This window comes from Macaca fascicularis, chromosome 20 (assembly GCF_037993035.2).
Source record: "Macaca fascicularis isolate 582-1 chromosome 20, T2T-MFA8v1.1".
In the NCBI taxonomy this organism is placed as follows: Eukaryota; Metazoa; Chordata; class Mammalia; order Primates; family Cercopithecidae; genus Macaca; species Macaca fascicularis.
This window is the reverse complement of record NC_088394.1, coordinates 4,254,426-4,276,330: the sequence shown is the minus strand read 5'-3', so window position 1 is coordinate 4,276,330 and position 21,905 is coordinate 4,254,426. Positions and strand designations below refer to the sequence as shown.

The window sequence follows — 21,905 nt, the reverse complement described above, 5'->3', positions numbered from 1 at the left end:
GGAGTTTCGCTCTTGTCCCCCAGGCTGGAGTGCAATGGTCCGATCTCGACTCACCGCAACCTCCTCCTCCCGGGTTCAAGCGATTCTCCTGCTTCAGCCTCCCGAGTAGCTGGGATTACAGGCGCCCGCCACCACCCCCCGGCTAATTTTGTAATTTTAGTAGAGACGGGGTTTCTTCATGTTGGTCAGGCTGGTCTCGAACTCCCGACCTCAGGTGATTCGCCCGCCCCGGCCTCCCAAAGTGCTGAGATTACAGGCGTGAGCCACCAAGCCCGGTTTTCTAAGAGCTAAGCAAACCCAACTCAAAAAATTGTCTCTAAATTATCCATGCATTTTCCAATACTGTAGCTAACAGCGGCATGCAGCTACACAAATAGAAATGAGTTACACTTAAAATTTCAGTTATTCATCTGCACTAGCCACATTTCGAGCGCTTTGAGCCAAACGCGGCCAGTGGCAGATAAAGAACTTTACATCCTCGCTAGAAATGGCCTAAGAAGGGCCTGGGGCACTGGGCGGGGTTGCAGCCGCGGGTCAGAGGCGTTCCTTGAGGCGCAGAGGCCCGAAAGGAGGCTCTGGCAGCGCAAACCTCAGGGGTCGCCTACATAGGGGACCCGGCAGGCGGGAGACCTGACTCTCTGGAAGACCTGCAGGTCACAGGGGCGCGGGGCTGCCTTACTGCGGAGGTCGCGGAAAGACATGACGCTCAGGTCCCCAGAAGCCCAGGGTGGCAGCTGCTCGCCCCTCAGCGCTCACAGGCCCAGCGCTCGCCGGTCTCTATGGCAACCAAAGGACCCTTGGACGGCGCACGGTCAGGGACAAATAAGAAGGGAAGCGAAGGCGCCGCGGTTCGTGCACGCGTACAGGGAGAGCGGGCGGGCAGAGGGCGCTCCTGAGACGTCTAGGGCAGAGGGCGTGGTGATCCCAGCTTCTATGGGGGCTGCAAGCTCCCCGGCTTCTGGGCCTGTGTTTAAACGCTTTGCGGACGTTTCGCGCTGGCTGACAGACTCTAAGTACCTACTATGTGCTTGACATTGCGCTAGGCGCTTCCCATAATGCTTATTTCCCCCTCATTTCTATAAAGAATGCACGATACTCGGCCGGGCGCGATGGCTCACGCCCATAATCCCAGCACTTTGGGATGCCGAGGCGGGCTGACACTTCAGGTCAGGAGTTAGAGACCAACCTGGCCAACATGGCGAAACCCCCGTCTCTACCAAAAAATACAAAAATTAGCCAAGTGTGTGGCGCACACCTGTAATCCCAGCTACTCGGGAGGCTGAGGCAGAAGAATTACTTGAACCCGGGAGGTGGAGGTTGCAGTGAGCCGAGATCACGCCACTGCACTCCACTCCGGCCTGGCGACAGAACGAGACTCTGTCTCAAAAAAAAAAAAAAACAAAGAATGCACTATACTTAGGAAGCCGGCCTTCCCGGGTCCAAGGCACAGCGCGCTCGCCGTCGGAATCCGGTTGTGGAGCGGAGGACGGGAGCACTATGGGCGGCCAGAGGCAGGCCAGGCCCGGGTCTCGCGCACGCGCAGACGGCTCGGGCTTCTCAACAGGCCAGAAAGCTGCCCACAGCCGCGCGAGCCGTACGGGTCAAGGAAGCCCCGGCGTCTGCATGAGGGCGCCAGCAGGCGGCCGGAAAGGGCCCCCCCCCCATGTGTGAACTGGGGAGATACCCCGACAGGCGTGGCACAGCAGCCGGGTTTTGTAAGGTAGCTTGAGCAGGAACAAGGAAACAGCGTAGTGCACAAAGCGATTGGTTGGCATCAGGTTATTTCAGATGCGTTTCTTTGTATGGGTTAAAGGAGAGGGGGCTTCCTTATGCCAGCCTAGGTGGACAGGGCCCCTTCTGTTGGTTGCAGTGAATCTTTTGTGTTTTGGCACACTGGCCTGTCTCTAAGTTCGCTTTGATTACGTGGCACCTTGCACTAGCGGTTCCATTCTGGTTTGGTCTGGTCCGTTGGTACCTTGTGCAGGAGCTTGCTCCAAAACAATGGTCTCCCATAAATGTTACTTCACGTGTTATTAAGAAAAACAAAAGGTAAGCCACAGTCTAGAAGAAAATATTCACAAAACACATATATGATAAAGAAACGTGTATTCAGAATGTATAAAGAACTCTCAACACTCAATAAGAAACAGTCTAGAGAATGGAGAAAACATTTTAAAAGATGCTTCACAAGGCCGGGTGCGGTGGCTCACATCTGTAATCCCAGCACTTTGGGAGGCTGAGGCGGGTGGATCACCTGAGGTCAGAAGTTCAAGAGCAGCCTGGTCCACATGGTGAAACCCCATCGCTACTAAATATACAAAAATTAGCCAGACGTGGTGGCAGTCGCCTGTAATCTCAGCTACTCAAGAGGCTGAGGCAGGAGAATTGCTTGAAACCGGGGGTGGAGGTTGCAGTGAGCCGAGATCGCACCATTGAGCTCCAGCCTGGGCAACAAGAGCAAAAACTTCGTCTTAAAAAAAAAAAAAAAAAAAAAAAAAAAAAAAAAAAAAGGGTACTTCACAAAAGAAGATATATGGATGGCTAATATGCAAATGAAGAGATGATTAAGGTTATTATTAGAGAAGTGCGTATTAAACCACAATGAGATATCACTATGAAGTTATTAAATTGGTTAAAACGTGCCATATCAGGTAACACGTTAAAAATCTAAAAATTGGCGGGGCGCGGTGGCTCATGCCTGTAATCCCAGTACTTTGGGAGTCCAAGGCAGGCAGATCACGAGGTCAGGAGATCGAGACCACGGTGAAACCCCGTCTCTACTAAAAAATACAAAAAACTAGCCGGGCGTGGTGGCAGGCGCCTATAGTTCCAGCTGCTCCGGAGGCTGAGGCAGGAGAATGGCGTGAACCCGGGAGGCGGAGCTTGCAGTGAGCTGAGATCTGGCCACTGGACTCCAGCCTGGGCAACAGAGCCAGACTCCGTCTGGGAAAAAAAAAAAAAAAAAAAACCTAAAAATTAAATCTAGATAAAATGGCTAAAACAACAAAAAACTCTTGACAATGACAAGAGCTTGAAACGATGTTGATCAACTTGAACTTTTTTATTTTTATTTCATTTATTATTATTATTATTTGAGACGGAGTCTTGCTCTTGTTGCCCAGGCTGGAGTGCAGTGGCACATTCTCAGCTCACTGCAACCTCCGCCTCCCGGGTTCAAGTCATTTTCCTACCTCAGCCTCCGGAGTAGCTGGGATTACAGATGTGCACCACCACGCCCAGCTAAATTTTGTAATTTTAGTAGAGATGGAGTTTTGCCATGTTGGCGTGAGTCACCGCACACAGCCTGCATTTCCCTGATGATTAAAGATGTTGAACATCTTTTTACATGTTTGGTGACCGTTTGTATATTTCCTTTGGAAAAATGTCCAGTCATGTTCTTTGCCCATTTCAAAATTGGGTTGTACATCCTTTTGTTTTTGAATTGTAAGAGTTCTTTATATATTCTGCATATGAGACCCTTATCAGATATATGATTTGCCAATATTTTCTTACATTTCATAGGTTGCCTTTTCACTTGTTTATTTGCATTTATTTATGTATTGTTTTGAGATGGCGTCTCGCTCTGTCACCCAGGCTGGAGTGTAGTGGCGAGATCTCAGCTCACTGCAAGCTCTGCCTCCAGGGTTCACACCATTCTCCTGCCTCGGCCTCCTAAGTAGCTGGGACTACAGGCGCCTGCCACTGCGCCCAGCTAATTTTTGTATTTTTAGTAGAGATGGGGTTTCACCATGTTAGCCAGGATGGTCTCGATCTCCTGACCTCGTGATCCACCTGCCTCAGCCTCCCAAAGTGCTGGGATTACAGGTGTGAGCCACCGCGCCTGGGCTTTTTTCACTTGTTGTTGTTGTTGTTGTTGTTGTTGTTTTAAGACAGGGTCTCACTCTCTTGCCCAGGCTGGAATGCAGTGGCGCGATCACAGCTCACTGTAACCCACTCCTGGGTTCAAACAATCCTCCTGCCTCAGCCTTCCAAGTAGGTGGGACTACAAGCACATGCCAACATTCCCAGCTTGTTTTCGTATTTTTTGTAGAGACAGGGTTTTGCTATGTTGCCCAGGCTGGTTTCGAGCTCCTGGGCTCAAGAGATCTGCCTGCCTCATCCTCCCATAGGGCTGGGATTACAGGTGTGAGCCACTGTGCCCATCTTCTTTTTTCTTCTTGATGGAGGTTTTGCAGCATGAAAGTTTTTAATCTTAATGAGGTACAATTTATCTATTTTTTCTTTTGGTGTCATATCCAAAAATCAATGGCCAAATCCCTGTGTTTTCTTCTGAAGGTTTTATCGTTTTACCTCTTACATTTAGGTTTTGGGTCAATTCTCAGTTAATTTTTAAATTTGATGTGAGATAGGAATTCAATCTTTTTTTTTTTTTTTTTTTTTTTTTGCATGTGGCTGTTCATTTCTCCAGCAACATTTGTTGCAGAGACTGTTTCCTACATTGAATGGTCTTGGTACCTTTATCAAAATCAATTGACCACAGATGAATGGGTTTATTTCTGGGTTTTCTATTGTATTTCATTGGTCTAGATGTTTATTCTTATGCCTGTTGCACACTGTTTTGATTACTGTGTTTTGTAGTAAGTGTTGAAATCAGAAAGTGTGTTTTTGATTTCTTTTTTTTTTTGGAGTCTTGCTCTGTCACCCAGGCTGGAGTGCCGTGGCACAATCTCGACTCATTGCAACCTCTGCCTCCTGGGTTCAATCGATTCTCCTGCCTCAGCCTCCCAAGTATCTGGGATTACAGGTGCCCGCCACCATGCCCAGCTAATTTTTTGTATTTTTAGTAGAGACAGGGTTTCACTATGTTGGCCAGGCTGGTCACAAACTCTTGGCCTCAGGTGATCTGACCACGTCAGCTTCCCAAAGTGCTGGAATTACAGGCGTGAGCCAACATGCCCAGCTGTGTTTCTAGTTTCTGAAGATCTGCTTTTCCAAGATTGTTGTGGTTATTTGGGCTCCCTTGTAATTTCACATGAATTTTAGGGTTAGCTTTTCCCTTTCTGCTTGTGATGATTAATTTTGCGTATCAACTTGACTGGGATGCCTGATAGCTGGTAAAACCTTATTTTTGGGTGTGCCTGTGTAAGTGTTTCCAGAAGAGATTAGCATTTGAATTGGTAGACTGAGTAAAGAAGACTGCCCTCACCAATGTAGGCATCATCCAATCTGCGGGGCACCCAATTACGACAAAAATGCAGAGGAGGGGTGAATTCACACTATCTTCGTGGACTGGGACATCCTTCTTCTCCTGCCCTTGGACATTGGAGCTCCTGGTTCTTGGACTTTTGGACACCAGGACTTACACCAGCCCTCACCCCCAGCCCTACACAGATTCTCATGCTTTTGAACTCAGACTTAATTACAGCACCAGTTTTCCTGGTTCTCCAGCTTGCAGGCAGCATATTGTGGGACTTTTTGTCCCCAATAATCACATAAGCCAATATCCCTAATAAATCTTCTCTTGGCCGGGCACGGTGTCTCACGCCTATCATCCCAGCACTTTGGGAGGTGGAGGCAGGAGGATCACGTGAACCCAGGAGTTCAAGACCAGCTTTGGGCAACATGGTGAGGTCTCCATCACTAAAAGTAAAAAAATTAAAAATTAAAAAATAAAAATAAATTTAAAAATTAGCCAGGCCTGGTGGCGCACACCTGTAGTCCCAGCTACTTGGGAGGCTGAGGTGGGAGGATTGCCTGAGCCTGGTAAGTTGAGGCTGCAGTGAGCCATGATCATATCACTGTACTTCAGCCTGGGCAATGGAGCAAGGCCCTGTCTCAAAAAAAATTATCTTATATAAAGAGATTTATTTATCCCCTAATAAATGTTTTATCTATAAATATCTATCTACATCCTGCTGATTATATTTCTCTGTAGAAACCGAATACACTACATGAAGGCCATTTTGATTTTGATAAGAATTGTACTGAGCACTTTGGGGAGTATTGCTATCTTAACAATATTAAGTCTTCAGTCCATGAACATGGAATGTTTTCCAATTTATTTAAGTCTTTAGATTCTCTCAGCAATGTTTTATAGTATTCAGAGTTGTCTTATACCTCCTTGGTTAAATGTATTCCTATTTTATTCTTTTTATTTTTTGCTAGTATCTAGAAATACAATTAATTTTTGTGTGGTGATTTTATGACTTGAGATTTTTCTGAACTTCATTAGCTCTGAAAAAACTCTACTAGGTTTAGGATTTTTTTTTCAAGTGTGAATTATTTAATATTTCCTATATACAAGATCAGGTTGCTGGGCGCGGTGGGTCATACCTGTAATCCCAGCACTTTGGTAGGCCGAGGTGGGCAGATCACCTGAGGTCAGGAGTTTGAGACCAGCCTGGCCAACATGGCGAAAGCCCGTCTCTACTAAAAATGCAAAGATTAGCTGGGCGTGGTGGTGGGTGCCTGTAATCCCACCTACTTGGGAGGCCGAGGCAGAAGAAGCACTTGAACTTGGGAGACTGAGGTTGCAGTGAACCGAGATCGCGCCACTGCAGTCCAGCCTGGGCACCAAAGCGAGACTCCGTCTTAAAAAAAAAAAAAAAAAAAAAGAATCAGTCAGGTTGTCTGTGACTAGAGAAAACTGAATGTTTAACTTTTTTTTTTTGGTCAGCATCCAAAATCTTTTTAATAAGAGGGTTCGTTTTTGTAGCCTCTTGCTGGCCCATCGACCTCTGGGGCGCTCGAACTTCTGGTCCCTGGAGCAGAAATAGGGTTTGGTGTGGCTGTGCGGGGTTCCCAGGGCCTTGCCGAAATGCCGGTACACCTGTCGGCCCCTGCGAGGACCGGAGAGCAGGACGGTGCCGCCGCCCTTGAGGAAGTCCAGGCCCAGCTGGTCGAAAGTCAGGATCTTGCCCCCCACCCTGAGGATGCCGCTGCGGGCCGGCTGGTCACGGGCAGCGCACACACCCTCAGTTTGGGCACCTCCTGAACCCGCGCGTCATCCGTTAGCGTCCCCACAACCACGGCCGTTTTGTTTCTCATCCAGGAAGCTTCATCTTCCGGATCATCCGAGGAAGGGACAGAGGTGGCCGGTTGGTGCGACTCATGAACAACCTCTTCAGCACAACCTGGTTGAATGTGGAGGTAGTTCGTCTGGCCAGTAACCTGCACAGCTTGACCAACAGCCTCAGGTAGATATCCTGGCTCTTGGGCTCCTTGCGCCAAACCTTTAGGTCCTTGTTGCCGCGGATGTCAACTCCCATGATGGCGCCTTCTGCTCAGCCAGGTCAGGGAAGATGAATGTTTTGTCTGTTTGTTTGAGACGGAGCCTCGCTGTGTGGGCTGGAGTGCACTGGCGCGATCTCGGCTCACTGCAAGCTCCACCTCCCGCGTTCACGCCATTCTCCTGCCTCAGCCTCCCGGGACTACAGCCGCCCGCCGCCACGCCTGGCTAATTTTTTGTACTTTTAGTAGAGATGGGGTTTCACTGTGTTAGCCAAGATGGTTGTGATCTCCTGACCTTGTGAGCCGCCCACCTCGGCCTCCCAAAATGCTGGGATTACAGGCGTGAGCCACCTCGCCCAGCCTGAATGTTTAACTTTTTAAGAAACTGCCAAACTGTCTTCCAGAGTTGTTGCACCATTTTACACTCCCACCAGCAGTATATGGGAGTTCCAGTTCCTCCACATCCTTACATTTGATGTGGTCTACACAATATATGTAACTGATTAACTGGAAAATGAACAGTTAGAAAAGTTAATTGCTCAGTCACCCAGAACAACCTTCCCTCCGGAACAACCTTCCCTCCCTCCCTCCCTCCCTCCCTTCCTTCCCCTCTTTCTCTCTTTCCTTTCTCTCTTTATTTCTTTCTTTTCTTTCTTTCTGACGGAGTCTAGCTCTATTGCCCAGGCTGGAGTGCAGTGGCACGATCTCGGTTCACTGCAACTTCCGGGTTCAAGTGATTGTCCCACTTCCGCCTCCCGAGTAGCTGGGATTACAGGTGCACACCACCACGCATGGCTAATTTTTGTATTTTTAGTAGAGATGGGGTTTCACCATGTTGGCCAGGCTGGTCTCGAACTCCTGACCTCAACTGATCCTCCTGCCTCGGCCTCCCACAGTGCTGGGAACACAGGCGTGAGCCACCGCGCCCAGCCCCTTTTCAGCATTTTCAAAACACTGACCTAGGTCTTCCTAGGTCTGTACTCCTGAACCCTCATTTCCCACCCCAGATGAGGAAGCTGGTCCCAAGAGATCACCTCAGAAAGGGACTCCCAGTTTGCCAGAACTGAGTCTGTTTTATATGGCCTGACCCTAGCCAGAGGGACCAGGGACTTCCCCCAGGGTTCTGGCCCCTTCCCATGCCTTCTTTTCACCCTGCCCTTGCCTTGGGCACTGTCCTCTCCCAAACTAGGGGTCCAGGAAAGGTGGGAGTCTTCCCTGTGATGTCATAAGAACCAGTTGCCAGGGGAGACCTGCCAATGTACCCCCTAGGCAGGGGAGAGCAGGGCCCTGCTGCACCCAAGTCCTGGTCGCTCCTCCCCACCACACTGGCCCTCCATGGAAGCCTTGGTCTGTGCATTTTCTGAGCTGCGCATAAGAGAAGGTGCCGGGCTGCAGGGAGGAGTGGCAGGAAGAGAGATGGACTCCTGTTCCCACCTGGGCCCAAAGCCGTGGGGTGGCCTCAGGGACATGTATGCTTGGGAGAGGGGAATGGCCACTGGGCCAGGCCATGAGTCCCTGGGCTGGTCACTTTCTCTCAAACCCACTGTGCAATTTCTCTGCAGGGACCAGAATACTCTTTCTAGGGTAGTGGGCAGAACAGGGTAGTAGAAAGGACTTGAGGTTCTGAAAGCACTCTTAGTACCAAGGCCCTAGGCTTCCCAGGCCTCCCTGTTGGTTGGTAGTGGGAAGAGGAGTCATGTCTTGGGCATGGGCAGGGGGAGGCAGTGGACTGACCCTATTTGACACACAAGTAAACTGAGGCCAGGCTGACTGGGGGTGCAGCCCATCATGTGAGCTGGTCTCAGAGGCATGTGACCGTACCCTCCCCTCATGGCTGCTGTGGGGGGCTGGCCACCACCCTCCCGCTGTCTCCTCTGCAGATGCAGTGAGCCAGGCCCAAGGACGTCCCGGCCACCCCGACATACCCCCCAACATCTACGAGGGGGGCCTGGGGTCCCCGCAGCCGCAGTGCCCCAGTGCCCAGGGAAGCAAGCCCAAGAACTTCCGGCTGCGCCACCTCCGGGGCCTTGGCCTCTACCTGGAGAGCCACCCGCCACCAGCTGGCCAGTGTGAGAGCCACTGGCTGAGCCGGCTCATGGCTGGGGGCTGCCTGCCACAGCCTGAGGGCACAGCCTGGGCCCTGGACCTGCCACAGGGGACTCTGGGCCCAGGTAACAGCCTCTGCTCAGCCCTTCTGGAAGCCCGATTGCCCAGGGACAGCTTGGGAAGCAGTGGTGAGCTCTGTCAAGGCAGGACTGGGCAAGGGGGTAAGACCCTAGGGGATGGTTGGGCTAGGGCCTCAGACGGGCCCTTCTCCACTCCCAAGCCTCCACAGTGGTGCCATGCCCCAGGAGGCCAAGATCTTGATGAATCTATCCCTATCCCTGTGTCACGCACAGCTGGGTGGGGCCTGGAGAATCCACCAGGGACAAAGAAGTGCGAGAAAAAGGGAGGCTCTGGGAGGGAGGTCTGGGTGACTGCCCCAGCTCCACACTCGGTGAGGGGCCTTGGAAGCTGTCTCCTTTGCTGGGCCTCAGTTTTCCCACTTGTAAAATGAGGATTCAGGTTAGATGAGGGTCCTTCCAGCTTGAACCATTCTTTTCCCTCAACCTCCTCCCTTCCCTGGGGATTCTGTCAGGGAAGAAGCATTGCCCTCTTCCCTTCTGTTTTCAAGAATATTGGATGCTGGGAACCCCAGGGTGGGCTGCCAGCCTCCCCGCCAGCCTCCCCTTGGGTTCCTCGAGTGACTCCTCTCTCCTCTTTCCTCAGCTTCCAGTTCCAGCATGGACCCAGACAAGAGTGCCCTCCCCCAGCCTGGTCCTTCTGAGGGCTTCGGACTCAGGCCCAAGAGGTCCTGGGGGGCCTGGGAAGAGGCCATGTGTCCCTTGTGCAAGAGAACCCGCTCTGGGGCCCTGGAGAGGCTATAGGGATCCCAAGTGCCAGGACTGGGGACAGGAGGGGACGGATGGCCGAGGAGGCAGCCCGAGCAGGAGGGGCTCAGCTCCCGGCAGTGGCCCTGCCACATGGGGTGGCCCAGGCAGCGGCCCAGTGCCCAGGCCTGGGCCTCGGGAGATGGGGAGTGGGAGGAGGAGGAGGTCCCGAGGGAGGGGCAGAAGCAATAGAAGCATGGCCATGCCCTTGCAGCCCGCTCAGACTCCAGTCAGCCACTTGTACCTGGGAGGCTGGGCTGAGTGGAGAATCAGGCCCCCCTGCCTCCTACCTGAGAGGCCGGGGAGCCCACAGGTCTGATCTCAATAAAAGCCAAGGCCTGCACGTTCTTGTCCATCTGCCTGTCTGTCATCAGGCCAGTTTGGTGAGAAAAACAGTCCTGTGTCTCTCCAGGGATGGGTCTGCTGTGCCCCCTGCCCTTAGTTGCCAGGGCATGAGAAGCGTGAGCTGGGGCAAGGGCCTATGGGAACACCAAGGAGGTAGTCTGGGAGGGCTTCCTGGATGAGACACTGCTGAGCTTGGCTCCACAGGGTGGGTAGGGGCTCAACAGCCCACCTCATGAGCCACGATGCCCGGCTAGTTTTCTATTTTTTTGTTTTGTTTTGTTTTTGTTTTTATTTTTTGAGACAGAGTCTTGCTCTGTCACCCAGGCTGGAGTGCAGTGGTGCAATCTCGGCTCACTGCAAGCTCCACCTCCCAGGTTCATGCAATTCTCCTGCCTCAGCCTCCCCAGTAGCTCGGACTGTAGGCGCCCGCCACCATGTCCGGCTAATCTTTTGGTATTTTTTTAGTAGAGATGGGGTTTCACCGTGTTAGCCAGGATGGTCTCGATTTCCTGACCTCGTGATCCAGCCACCTCGGCCTCGCAAAGTGCTGGGATTACAGGCGTGAGCCACTGTGCCCGGTCTAATTTTCTATTGTTTTAAGAGTTGGGGGGGTCCTGCTATGTTGCCCAGGCTAGTCTTTAACTCCTGAGCTCAAGTGATCCTCCCACCTCGGGAGGATCCTAAATGCAGGCCATGGCATTGTGGGTGGAGGGCACAGTGGATGAAGGAAGGCAGGGCCGGGTCGCGGAGGGCACCAGGGAGGAGAGCAGCCGAGGCAGGGATGTGGACCTAGGCCCTACCTGCCCCCTACCAGGTGAGGTCACTCCTCTGCGGGACCTCAGCTACCAGGTCCCTCTGGGCAGGATGAGCACAGCCCTTCTCCTCCCAGCTGGACCAGACTCTGGACACCCAGGCGTGGGCTTCCTCTGTGCCGGGGTGTCTCCACTCGACTCTGTTGATGTTTGGGATTGGATCATTCTTTGGAATGGAGGCTGTCCTGTGCATGTAGGATGTTAAGCAGCATCTCTGGCCACCACCCACTTGGTACCTGTAGCACCCTCCTCTAAGCTGTCACAGCAAGTGTCTCCAGACATTGTCTGGTGTCCCTGGGGAGCACTGTTACTGTGAGTGAGAAGCCTGCTGTGTCTTAGGCTTAGGTTAGGCTGTGTCCCCACCCAAATTTCATCTCGAATTGTAATCCCCACGTGTTAAGGGAGGGACCTCATGGGAGGTGACTGGATCATGGGGTGGGGTGGGGGGTTCTGCCATGCTGCTCTCATGATAGTGAGTTATCACAAGATCTGATGCTTTAAAAGTGTTTGGCAGTGGGCCAGGCGCGGTGGCTCACGCCTGTAATCCCAGCACTTTGGGAGGCCGAGACGGGCGGATCACGGGGTCAGGAGATTGAGACCATCCTGGCTAACACGGTGAAACCCTATCTCTACTAAAAATATAAAAAATTAGCCAGGCGTGGTGGTGGGCACCTGTAGTCCCAGCTACTCAGGAGGCTGAGGCAGGAGAATGGCGTGAACCTGGGAGGTGGAGCTTGCAGTGAGCCAAGATCGTGCCACTGCACTCCAGCCTGGGTGACAGAGAGAGACTCCATCTCAAATAAAAAATAAGCAAACAATAAAATGTGTTTGACAATTCCACCCTTCCTGCCCACCACTGCCTCTCTGTCCTGCCACCTTGTGAAGAAGGTACCTGCTTCCCCTTTGCCTTCCACTGTGACTGTAAATTTCCTGAGGCCTCCCAGCCACGTGGAACACTGAGTCAATTAAACCTCTTTTGTTTATAAATTACCCTGTCTCAGGTAGCAGTGTCAAAACGGACTAATACACTTGCTCTGTTCCACCAGGCCTCCATCCTATGGGGAGAATATGGGAGCACCCGGGCTTGCCTCAGTGACCTTACCGTCTGGCGACTACAGCCTGGGTCAGGCTAGGGCTGAGCGCCACTGGGCTCCTGCCAGGTCGCATGCTCTGGGCTCCTGCCAGGTCACATGTGATATGCCCAGGCCTGCCAGGCTCCTTCCCTTCCCCTGTACCCTGGGCCCACCCTGGACAGTTCTTGTGTCCCCGGGAAAGCAGATCCTGGAGACTTCAGTCCTTGGGTGGTTTTTGGGTTGTTCTAAGTATGCAAGCATGGCCTGGGGTGGTAGACACCCAGGGCTGTAGTGGTCCCCAGGAGGGGGAGCTCTGAGAGAGCAGGTGTTTAGATGCTGCACCCAAGAGCAGCTGTGATGGGGCAGGTGTGGGTGGGATGCAGCTGGCCTGAGGTCCACCACATGGGGTGGTGGAAGGGCAGCTGCCTTCTCTCTCTCCCACAACACCCACTCCCCAGAGACGCAGAGGCCAGGTGGACCCAAGAGACCACTTAAAGACGGACATTAGGGAGGCTGCTGAGGGAACACCAAGTGACACCTACCCCAGCGACCAGCTGTGGATGCTGGGCAGAACTGAGGCCGTCCAGAGGCCAGCAATACAAAGTCCTTGGAGTCTGGAGACCATTAGGGGCCTAATCCACTTTTTTTCCTTTTTTTTTTTTTTTTGAGACAGGGTCTCACTGTCTCCCAGGCTGGAGTGCAGTAGCATGATCTTAGCTCACTGCACCCTTGAACTCCGGGGCTCACGTGATCTTCCTGCCTCAGCCTCCTGAGTAGCGGGAACCAAAGGCACTTGCCACCATGTCCAGCTAATTAAAAACTTTTTTTTGGTAGAGAAAGGGTCTCACTATATTGCCCAGGCTGGTCTTCAACTCCCAGCCTCAAGTGATGCTCCCGCCTCCACCTCCTGAAGTGCTGGGCTAACAGGTGAGGCTCCACACTGGGCTCTATGTTTAACAATCAGAGCTCACTGCAGCCTTGAGCTCCTGCACCAAGTGACCCTCCCATCTCAGCCTCCTAAGTAGCTGGGACCACAGGTGTGGGACACCATGCCCAGCTAATTTTCTATTTTTTTAAAGAGATGAGGGTCTCACTATGTTGCCCAGGCTGGTATTGAACTCCTGAGCTTAAGAGACCCTCCTGTCTTGGCCTCCCAAAGTACTGGGATTACAGGCCTCAGCCACCATACCTGGACTCCACTCACTTCTGAACAGAGTGGAGGCTCAGAGAGAAGCACCGTTTTCCCCAGGCTCCAGATGGTGTGTGTGTGGGAGTGTCCCAGGCTGTGGCCAGTGGCCCCTCTGCTACCCCGATGAGCCATGTGTCTTGGTGTTCTGGCCCCTGTGTAGGCTCCTCCCCCTGAATTGGGACAGGCTCCAGATCTTGCTTTACCAGTAGAATGTGGCAAAAGTGGCAGGGTGTCACTTCTGGGCAGTAAGGAAGCCTGGCAGCTTCCCAGGAGGTCAGTGGCCCCATAAAGAGTCTACCCTGGGACTGTGGTATGGTGCAAAACCAGCCTAGCCTGAGGAAGCCATGGAAGGAAGGAGCCAAGCCCATGGCCACTGCTGAGCTCACTGAGGGCAGCCCTGTGGGTAGCGCCATCTTTCACGCAGGTCCTCCAGCCCCGCCAGCCTGCCTAGCTAATGCCACATGGAGTCCCTGCTGACTCCTGTCCCAGCTAGAATTGGAAGCAAACAGAATGGCCCCTGCTTAGGCTGTGAAACTTTAATATAGTCTGTTACTCGGGTGGGTGCGGTGGCTCACGCCTGTAATCCCAGCACTTTGGGAGGCCGAGGTGGTTGGATCATGAGGTCAGGAGATCGAGACCATCCTGGCTAACACGGTGAAACCCCGTCTCTACTAAAAATACAAAAAAAAAATTAGCCGGGCATGGTGGCGGGCACCTGTAGTCCCAGCTATTCGGGAAGCTGAGGCAGGAGAATGGCGTGAACCCGGGAGGCAGAGCTTGCAGTGAGTTGAGATTGCACCACTGCACTCCAGCCTGGGCGACAGAGCAAGACTCCGTCTAAAAAAAAAAAAAAAAAAAAAAAAAAAAAAGACAGTCTGTTAGCCACAGACAGCAGTAGCCAGGATTTTACCCCTGAGAAAGACATCTGCTGCAGCCACATGCTGGCCCCAAAGAAAACTGGCTCTAAATTGGCCTCTAGACAGTTCCTCCTGCAAAACCTCCCAAAGCCTTTTGGAGAAGCACTCCAACAGGCTGAGAGGCAAAAAACCCACAGTCATGGTGTGCTGGGGCGGGAGTCCATGTGGAGAAAGCAGCACCTGGCCTGAGCAAGCGGACGCTCAGGAAAACACACATTGACCATCCCTGGGCACGCCCCTCACCCTGTGAGTCCCTGAACACCGGTGGGCTGGGAATGAAGGACCAGGAGTCTGTCTCCGTCCTGGAAGTATGAAGGACCCCTACCCTGTAGGAGATCCTTGGGTGGTGCATGCAGGGACCGGGGAGACCCAGGGCTGCCTCAGGCTCCACCCCTGAGCAGGCCTGGGGCAGAGCCGGCTCCGTTCAGGGCTGGCCTCCGTGCTATGTCTGGGTGCATCCCGTGTGAGTGTCCCATCTCTCCCTGCGTCCCACACTCCCTTTCTGCCCCCCAGTGGAGCAGGAGAATTTGTGTCCCAGCTCTGCGGTCTGGTGGGGCTATGGTGAGAGGCCTGGAGCAGCGACAGTCCTGCCTGGCCTCACTGAAGCAGGGCCTGAGGAGCTGCAGCCCCCCCACCTGGGCAAGTTACTAATTGGTCACACGATTGACCAAAGGCCCCCAAGAGGTACCCTCTTAAACCTCAAGGTGACTCATCAGCAAAGGTGAAACTGTCCTTGCTGGAGTAACCGAGACTGTACTTCCCCAGCAGACGCTCCTGTGGGCAAGCTCAGCGGGTTAATCTGGTTTCACTCACCCCATGGCTTTGGACATGTGTCCCCCATGCCCAGCTGCCTGGCCTCCCAGGGCACCAGCTACTCCTCAGTAGCTGCCTCAGACCCTCTCCTGAGAGGACCCTCAGCAAGTTGCATGTCTCCCGGCCACTGGCTGAGGTCAACAGCACAGGAATGGTGTATAACAGAGCAGCCACGCAGGCTTCAGAGTGGTCCAGGCCTGGGCCCGACACTCACAAACTGCATGGCCCCTGGGCAACTCCCAGACCCCAAGCCAGCTCTCCTCATCTCTAACAGGAATAGCAACATCCCCTGAGGGTGGCCAGGAGTTGCCATGAGAGGCTGATGGAAGCACCAGGTCTGTGCTGGGCAGGCACCCACTTCAGGCTCCACAGTGGGGTGCACCCAATCACCCTTGGAGCCGCCTGTCTGGACTGGGCCCCAGCTCAAGGCCTACAGCCAGGGACATGCCCAGACAGGGCAGCTGCTGGGGACCTTCCAGTAAAAAACTGACCCAGTGTGCTTCTCAACTTTTTTTTGAGACAGAGTCTCACTCTGTCGCCCAGGCTGGAGTGCAGTGGCGCAATCTCAGCTCACCATAAGATCCACCTCCCAGGTTCACGCCATCCTCCTGCCTCAGCCTCCCAAGTAGCTGGGACTACAGGTACCCACTGCCACGCCTGGCTAATTTTTTGTAATTTTAGTAGAGATGGGGTTTCACCATGTTAGCCAGGATGGTCTCGATCTCCTGACCTCATGATCCGCCTGCCTCGGCCTCCTAAAGTCCTGGGATTACAGGCGTGAGCCACCGCGCTTTAGAACCTCTTCCCCAGGTTCGAATTCTTTTTCAGGAGTCTTGCTCTGCCACCAGGCTGGAGTGCAGTGCCATCCTCTCAGCTCAATGCAGCCTCCGCCTCCTGGGTTCAAGCGATTCTCTTGCCTCAGGTTCCCAAGTAGCTGGGGCTACAGGTGCACACCACCACGTCCGGCTAATTTTTGTTATTTTAGCAGAGACAAGGTTTCACCGTGTTGGTTAGGCTGGTCTCGATCTCCTGACGTCGTGATCCACTCGCTTCGGCCTCTCAAAGTACTGGAATTACAGGTGAGAGCCACCGTGCCCAGCCAAAGGTTCTCATTCTTTGGCAGGGTTAATCACACAAAACCATCGGCCTGTTTATCTGGAAGCAATCCTGGGGCCTTGCCAGTGACAAGCAGCTCCAGGCCAACTTCAGCTACAGGGCGAGGCCCGAGGTGCAGCCAGGTGGGTACGGGAAACAGGCTGTGACCAACTCCAGTGAAAGTCTATTTATTTGCTCATCATGAGACAAACGCTACAATCTGTTCAACACTGGGCTGGACATTGCAGTGATTAGGGGCAGGCGTGAGGCAGGGTAAGGCCTCTGAGCCCGAGGACAAATGTCCATGACAGAGGCTTCCAGAAGACTCGTCCCTTACCCTGCGGGGCAGAAATAGAAATCACATGATCACCGCTGATTTGCAGTGGAGAGGGCGCTGAGCTGGGCCCGGCAGGCAGGCAGCCTCAGCAGAGGTGCAGGCAGTCAGCATGGCGCGGCCCTCCCGCCAGCACCGTCAGGTCAGCAGAGGTTCAGGCAGTCAGCATGGCGCGGCCCTCCAGCCAGCACTGTCAGGGAGGGGGATGCTGCTCCTGCCTGGGGCCTGCCTTCATTTTGAGGGCCCCTGGCCCCAGCTGAGGTCAAGAGGGGACCTGGGGCTGCCCCAGCACCCTGAAAGCCCCGGCTGGGCAGCTCTGGAGGAGAAAGGACACAGGTCCCTGAGGCCCCGTCTGCCCAGGGTTGTTCCTCCCCCTCCCTCCTCCTCAGGCTGGGGCAGGGTGGCACTGCTAGGACCCTCTGCCATGGCTTTGTGACATTGCAGCTATGCTCGGCGGGACCCTCCCCCTGTCCCCCACCCCACCCCTGCATCGGAGTGTAGGGCAGGCAGCAAGCAGCATTTGGGGGATGCAGGGTGGAGAGGATGCTAGAAGTGTGTGATGCACCCACGGCACTGACAGCCTCTCCACCCGCAGAGGCTGAGGGCCCACAAGGCACAGGACTGCCCCCTGCCCACCAGGCCCTATGAGACACATGGCAGCCTTGAGGCCCAATGACGAGCTCAGCTTCCTCCTGTCTGCACGTGGCCAGGCCTCGGAGCAGCAGCTCGTGGCAGCATGAGGGCGGGCGGGGAGGACCCAAGGAATCTCGGCAGTGCCTGTCCTCAGCAGGTCAGCTGAAAGGGGCATGCCATGGTCCAATGGGCAGCGTGACCCCAGGGCACTGGGAACTGCACGGAAGGTGCCAAGGAGCAGGAACCGTCTAGGCGTGTGACCGCCTGTGCTGGGGGGCTGAGCCTCAGAGCTCTGTGCTTGCGAGGAAAGCCTCCCCCAGGCTGCCCACCCCTCATCAGCCCCTCATGGAGGACTGGGGGCCACTCCCCACCCCCCAGGCTTCTTTGGGCTGGTTCTGGAGGGGGATGGGGCATTCCCTTTATAGCGCCCCCTTGTTCCGAGGCTCCTGTGCCTTTACGGTCAAGTGTGTCCATAATACTTGTGTTCCTCCCTTGCAGCAGAAAGTCCCCTCCGGCTTTGCAGGAAGGAGCTGCAGGAACAGGCAGCAGGGTGGGAGAGGCCCGGTGAGGGCAGCCCCCTCCCAGTGAATGCAGCCACACTGGGTCAGCCCTGGGGACGGTGCATGCGCAGGTAGGCAGGGCCAGGGCGGCAGCAGAGGCAGAGGTTTCCAGAAGCAGGAAGGGGAGCTGAAGAGCCTGTGGGGAAGAGAAGAGCACGGCAGGGTGAAGGCCCAGCGGAGACACTCTGCCCACCCCACACCCTGCCTATGGGCCACATATCTGGGCCTGGGTGCTCCACGAGCATGAGCCCTTCTCCAGGCCATGGTGTCTCCCTGCAGCCACCAGGCACCTCCCAGTCCCCACACAAATAAAGGCACTGATGGATCCAAAGTTGGTTGCACAGCCCAGTGGCCGTGGAGCCTGCTGTGTGACCTTGGCACAAGTCACCAAACCTCTGGGCTATGCTGGTGCACAAGGTGGTGGACTCTGCAGTCCCCACGGCCCCTTCCAGCTCTGCCGTTCTCTGTGCCCATCCAGGGCCTTCTGCTTTTGTGGCTGGAGGCACCAAGCTCCCATACCCTCCTGTCTGCTGTGGCATACCTGCCACAGATGGGCACGCTCTGCGCGTGCCCACGATGTTCTGTTCCCAAGCCCGTGTAGCACCGGGCCTGCAGCTGGGGCAGGCCGACGAGCCCAGTAGATGGCTGGCAGCTCCTTGCAGAAGATAGCAGGGGTCAGATGGACAGAAAGGCGGGCTCTGCAGGGGGCCAAAGGGTGGGGCCTGGCAGCGGCTGCCCAGCCGACATCACATGGTCCGGCTGTACTCGATGCCACTCTTGGAAGAGATGCCCGACCATGGCAGGAAGCTGCAGAGCAGGCTATGGGCCTGGCGGTAGACTCTGTGCGGGATGGAGCAGGGGCTCAGGCTGGCTAGTGCAGAGCCCAGGTGCTGGATGTAGTCCGTGGGGCTCTGTTAAGGAAGATTCCGACTTGCCCTGACCATGCTCACCAGGGCACAGTCATCAGGGGCCCACACAGTGGCCTGCGGGACTGTGTGCAGACGGCAAGCCACGCTCGGGAGGCAGAGAGCCCGCTAAGCCTCTGCAAAGCTGGAAAGGCTCATGAGACGAAGTGGCCTCTGCTGTGCAAAATAACAAAGGGTGGCGTCTGGGGACAGAGGGGGCCTTCTGAGTGAGGCCACGGGCATGTGGACACCCCTACAATCAGGGATGTACAGCGGGTGGGGAAGGGGCCTGGCAGAAGAGCAGGTGCTTCTGGTTCTCCCTAGATCCTCAACCCTTGAGGCAGCAAGAGGGACAGAGCCCTGTCCTTACGACAAGGAGGGGGTCAACACTGCTGACCCCTAGATGTCTGCAGGGGCCCGTCTTCAAGGCTAGAAGGCCTGTGGAGTGTGGGGTCACCCCTCTCTTTCCTGCTTATTATTCTATGTAATGAATAAATGCTAGACTCCTGAATTTGAAAGCACACACACACGCACAGCATGTTTTGGGCCACATTCTGTGACTATTAGTTTCCTGCCTTCCTTCCGACCTGTCAGGGGCCAGTGAGAGTTAAGGAGAAGGAAGCAGGGAAGGGCACACCTTTGGGTCATGCATCCCATAAGGAAGGTTTGAACCCAGGTGTTCAAAAAAAGTAAAAATCTCTTCTCACCGCACTTGTTTCCCCTCTGCTAGCACGGGCTCTGAGAGGGCAGGAGATCCCGTCTGTTTTGCGCACTGCTGATCCCCAGTGCAAATGGAGCAGGAGGCTCTCCAGCTGGGTGTGGGGGCTCATGCCTATAATCCCAGCACTCTGGGAGGCTGAGGCAGGCGGATCATTTGAGCTCAGGAGTTCGAGACCAGCCTGGGCAACATGGTAATATGTACAGCTGGATTTACCCAAATGTGCGTCAGATTTACCCACAACACGATCAGATCAGGGAGAGAAGCGTCCATAAGCCTGGCCACCTGAACATCATCTGAGGGGGACCACCGTTCCAACTTCCTCACTGGCTCTGCCACCTTACGGACAGGAAGCCACAGTCCCTCTCCCCCAGAAGTTAAGGATATAAAATCGTCCAGGGAGGGTGGCCGCCATTGATGTAGAGGACATAGGTGAAGCCATCTTTGAGGACCCCTCGGATGGAGTAGTAATAGGGGAGATAGTGGTGCTGCTTGAAGTCTCTGTTTTCGTAGAAGCTTATTGCTGTGTTGTTGGTGGTGAGGACATGAAGGTAAATGGCTTTGCAGTGGTCCTGGGCGGTGGTTGATATGTGATCCTTTAAACTTTCAAGTAAGAGGGAACCTTGGGGAGAAGGGTAAAGGTTATCCAGGCAGAGCAGTTAGGAAGGAAGGATGACTGGACTAGGAAGGGGGCTTTGCACGAGTCTCTCAGAGATGTCTCGGTCCACCGTACCAGAGACCAGCCTTCCTTCACCACCATTGTCAAAGTCCCTAAAATCTCATGGCCAGAGGGAGCCTGGTAGCTACAGACTGCTGGGAGGGACTGCAGAGGTGGCCTGGTAGCGCCCTCCCAGGGGCTGGGCCCGCAAGGAGACTCCCTTTCAGACAACAAACAGGGTAAATGTGAGCCCAGGAAAACATGGACTAGATGGGCCTGGGTTTAAAATTAATTAAGACTCTGCCGCTCACTGGCCGTGTGGCTGAGTGGGATGGGACATCAGAGAAACGGTGAGTGGTGCTTCCTTGTGTGTGTTCACACTTTCTACTCTGAATCATGAGCAGTGAATACACGAGTTGTACGTGTGGCGGCAGCAGGAGTGAGAGGTGCCCGTTTCCTCAGCTCCATCCTAGGGGCTGAGCAAGGCTGTGGCAGAAAGGCCTGGGGGCATGTGGAAAGAGGATGGCTGAAGGTGGTGGCTGTGCTGGCAGGGGAGGGATGATGAAAGTCTGGCCACATGGGGATGGGGATGGAAGATGAGACTGAGGGATGTTCACAAGCCAGAGTTGTTCGGGTCAGGGAAGAGACTGGGTGCAGATGGGACGGGGGTGGGGTGGGACAAGGGGGTGGGATGGGCGCCAAGCCACAGGCCCAGCTGCCCTTACCTATGCCGTGCTTCCTGAACTCTTTTACGACGCCCAGACTGAGGATGTACGCGACTTGTGTGTCAACAGAGAAGCTGGACGCTAGAATATCTCCATCCTAGAGGAAGAGTCAGACAGAAAGTCAGGCTCACGCTCCTGGCACACAGCTCACTGCACAGTCCGGCCCCGGCGGGCTCTGCACCGACTCCCCACCACGACAGCCAGAGGGACACCGACTGGAGGGGCAGAATCAAGAGGCAGTGGAGAGGGGTCCCCATTCCCCACGGAAATGAGAGCGTTTATGCCCTTCTGGTGAAAAATGGCTGAAGTAAGAACACACAGAAAAGAAGCTTCTCTTGGAGGTGTGTGGGAGGCCTAGCCAAGGACGGGAATGAGGCTCTGATGCCAGCACGAGGTAAAGTTATGGCACGAAGGGAGCAACTACACAGCACCACACCGGCCTCATGGGAATGCACGCGTGTCACCTGGTACACCTGGATGCAGGACAGCGGACAAATGCAGTTTTAGAGGTTCCGTTAGAGAATCGCACGCTGCCCCAGGTGGTGTTGGCGGAGGGAAACTCGGGCGGCCGTCCAACCCCCTCTGCTACCCCTAAAGGGAGAGGACGCCACCACACCTACGTAAAACCACCCACCATCTCTTGGTTCTAGAGATGGATTTCCGGGTGGGAGTCATGAATCCGATCAGCATGAGGCTCTTAACATCTTCCAACTGGTAAAGAACAAGAACGCCTTTCTGCTCCCACGTGCTGGGCTGGGGTCATCCTGTCCGGGCTCCCTGTTCTCCCAGCCCTCTTCAAGCCACAGTTCACCCGGACATATCAGTCCAGGGAGGAAGGCGTCCTTATCACTCGTTACTCCAGGCCTGCAGGAAGGGTGTCTGTTCCCCAGCTGACATCTCCTAACAGGGTCTACTTTGCCCTGACCTTGAACTCACTAAGTCTGAGAGGAAGGGGGGGGAGCCGAATGAGTGCCAGCGTGCAGGCCAGAGGGCCCTCTACTGAGAGC

General features: G+C 54.4%; 3 protein-coding genes and 1 pseudogene across 41 annotated transcripts in view; 1 reads left to right on the top strand and 3 right to left on the bottom strand.

Annotated features, from left to right (window-relative positions):
* Window positions 1-1,531, bottom strand: part of CLUAP1 (clusterin associated protein 1) — a 43,708-nt gene extending 42,177 nt beyond the window's left edge. For 19 of the 24 annotated variants that reach the window (XM_065537046.1, XM_074028694.1, XM_065537045.2 and 16 more), the window contains exon 1: window positions 680-765. In XM_065537046.1, the coding sequence (XP_065393118.1) occupies window positions 680-701 (22 nt within the window). In that variant the 5' untranslated portion in view covers window positions 702-765. Of the gene's footprint in view, window positions 1-54; window positions 766-1,416 lie in introns of those variants that run through there. The other 5 variants (XM_065537047.2, XM_074028695.1, XM_074028699.1 and 2 more) reach the window with 2 other exon arrangements.
* Window positions 1,532-4,623: 3,092 nt separating this feature from the next.
* On the bottom strand, window positions 4,624-7,370 carry LOC135968821 (large ribosomal subunit protein eL18 pseudogene; annotated as a pseudogene).
* Window positions 7,371-7,822: 452 nt separating this feature from the next.
* Window positions 7,823-10,446, top strand: C20H16orf90 (chromosome 20 C16orf90 homolog). The gene is made up of 2 exons (XM_065537056.2): window positions 7,823-9,425; window positions 9,961-10,446. The coding sequence occupies exons 1-2, from the start codon at window positions 9,287-9,289 to the stop codon at window positions 10,116-10,118; spliced, it is 297 nt and encodes a 98-aa protein (XP_065393128.1). The 5' UTR covers window positions 7,823-9,286; the 3' UTR covers window positions 10,119-10,446.
* Window positions 10,447-16,537: 6,091 nt separating this feature from the next.
* Window positions 16,538-21,905, bottom strand: part of NAA60 (N-alpha-acetyltransferase 60, NatF catalytic subunit) — a 41,389-nt gene continuing 36,021 nt past the window's right edge. For 10 of the 16 annotated variants that reach the window (XR_012429672.1, XR_012429677.1, XR_012429674.1 and 7 more), the window contains 4 exons: window positions 20,899-20,995; window positions 19,903-20,137; window positions 18,434-18,795; window positions 16,538-18,028 (listed from right to left, as the gene is read on the bottom strand). Coding sequence is in view for 6 of the 16 variants with exons in the window: in XM_074028737.1 (XP_073884838.1) it covers window positions 17,483-18,028; window positions 18,434-18,732; window positions 20,899-20,995 (942 nt within the window). In the remaining 10 variants the exon portion in view is untranslated. The remainder of the gene's footprint in view (window positions 18,029-18,433; window positions 18,796-19,902; window positions 20,138-20,898; window positions 20,996-21,905) is intronic. The other 6 variants (XM_074028734.1, XM_074028736.1, XM_074028733.1 and 3 more) reach the window with 2 other exon arrangements.

Excerpts from the sequence above, each read along its gene's own strand:
- C20H16orf90 (XM_065537056.2), top strand. The coding sequence starts at position 9,287 with ATGGCTGGGGGCTGCCTGCCACAGCCTGAGGGCACAGCCTGGGCCCTG. Across the intron at positions 9,426-9,960 it reads GGACAGCTTGGGAAGCAGTG|CTTCCAGTTCCAGCATGGAC; the intron begins GTGAGCTCTGTC and ends CTCTTTCCTCAG.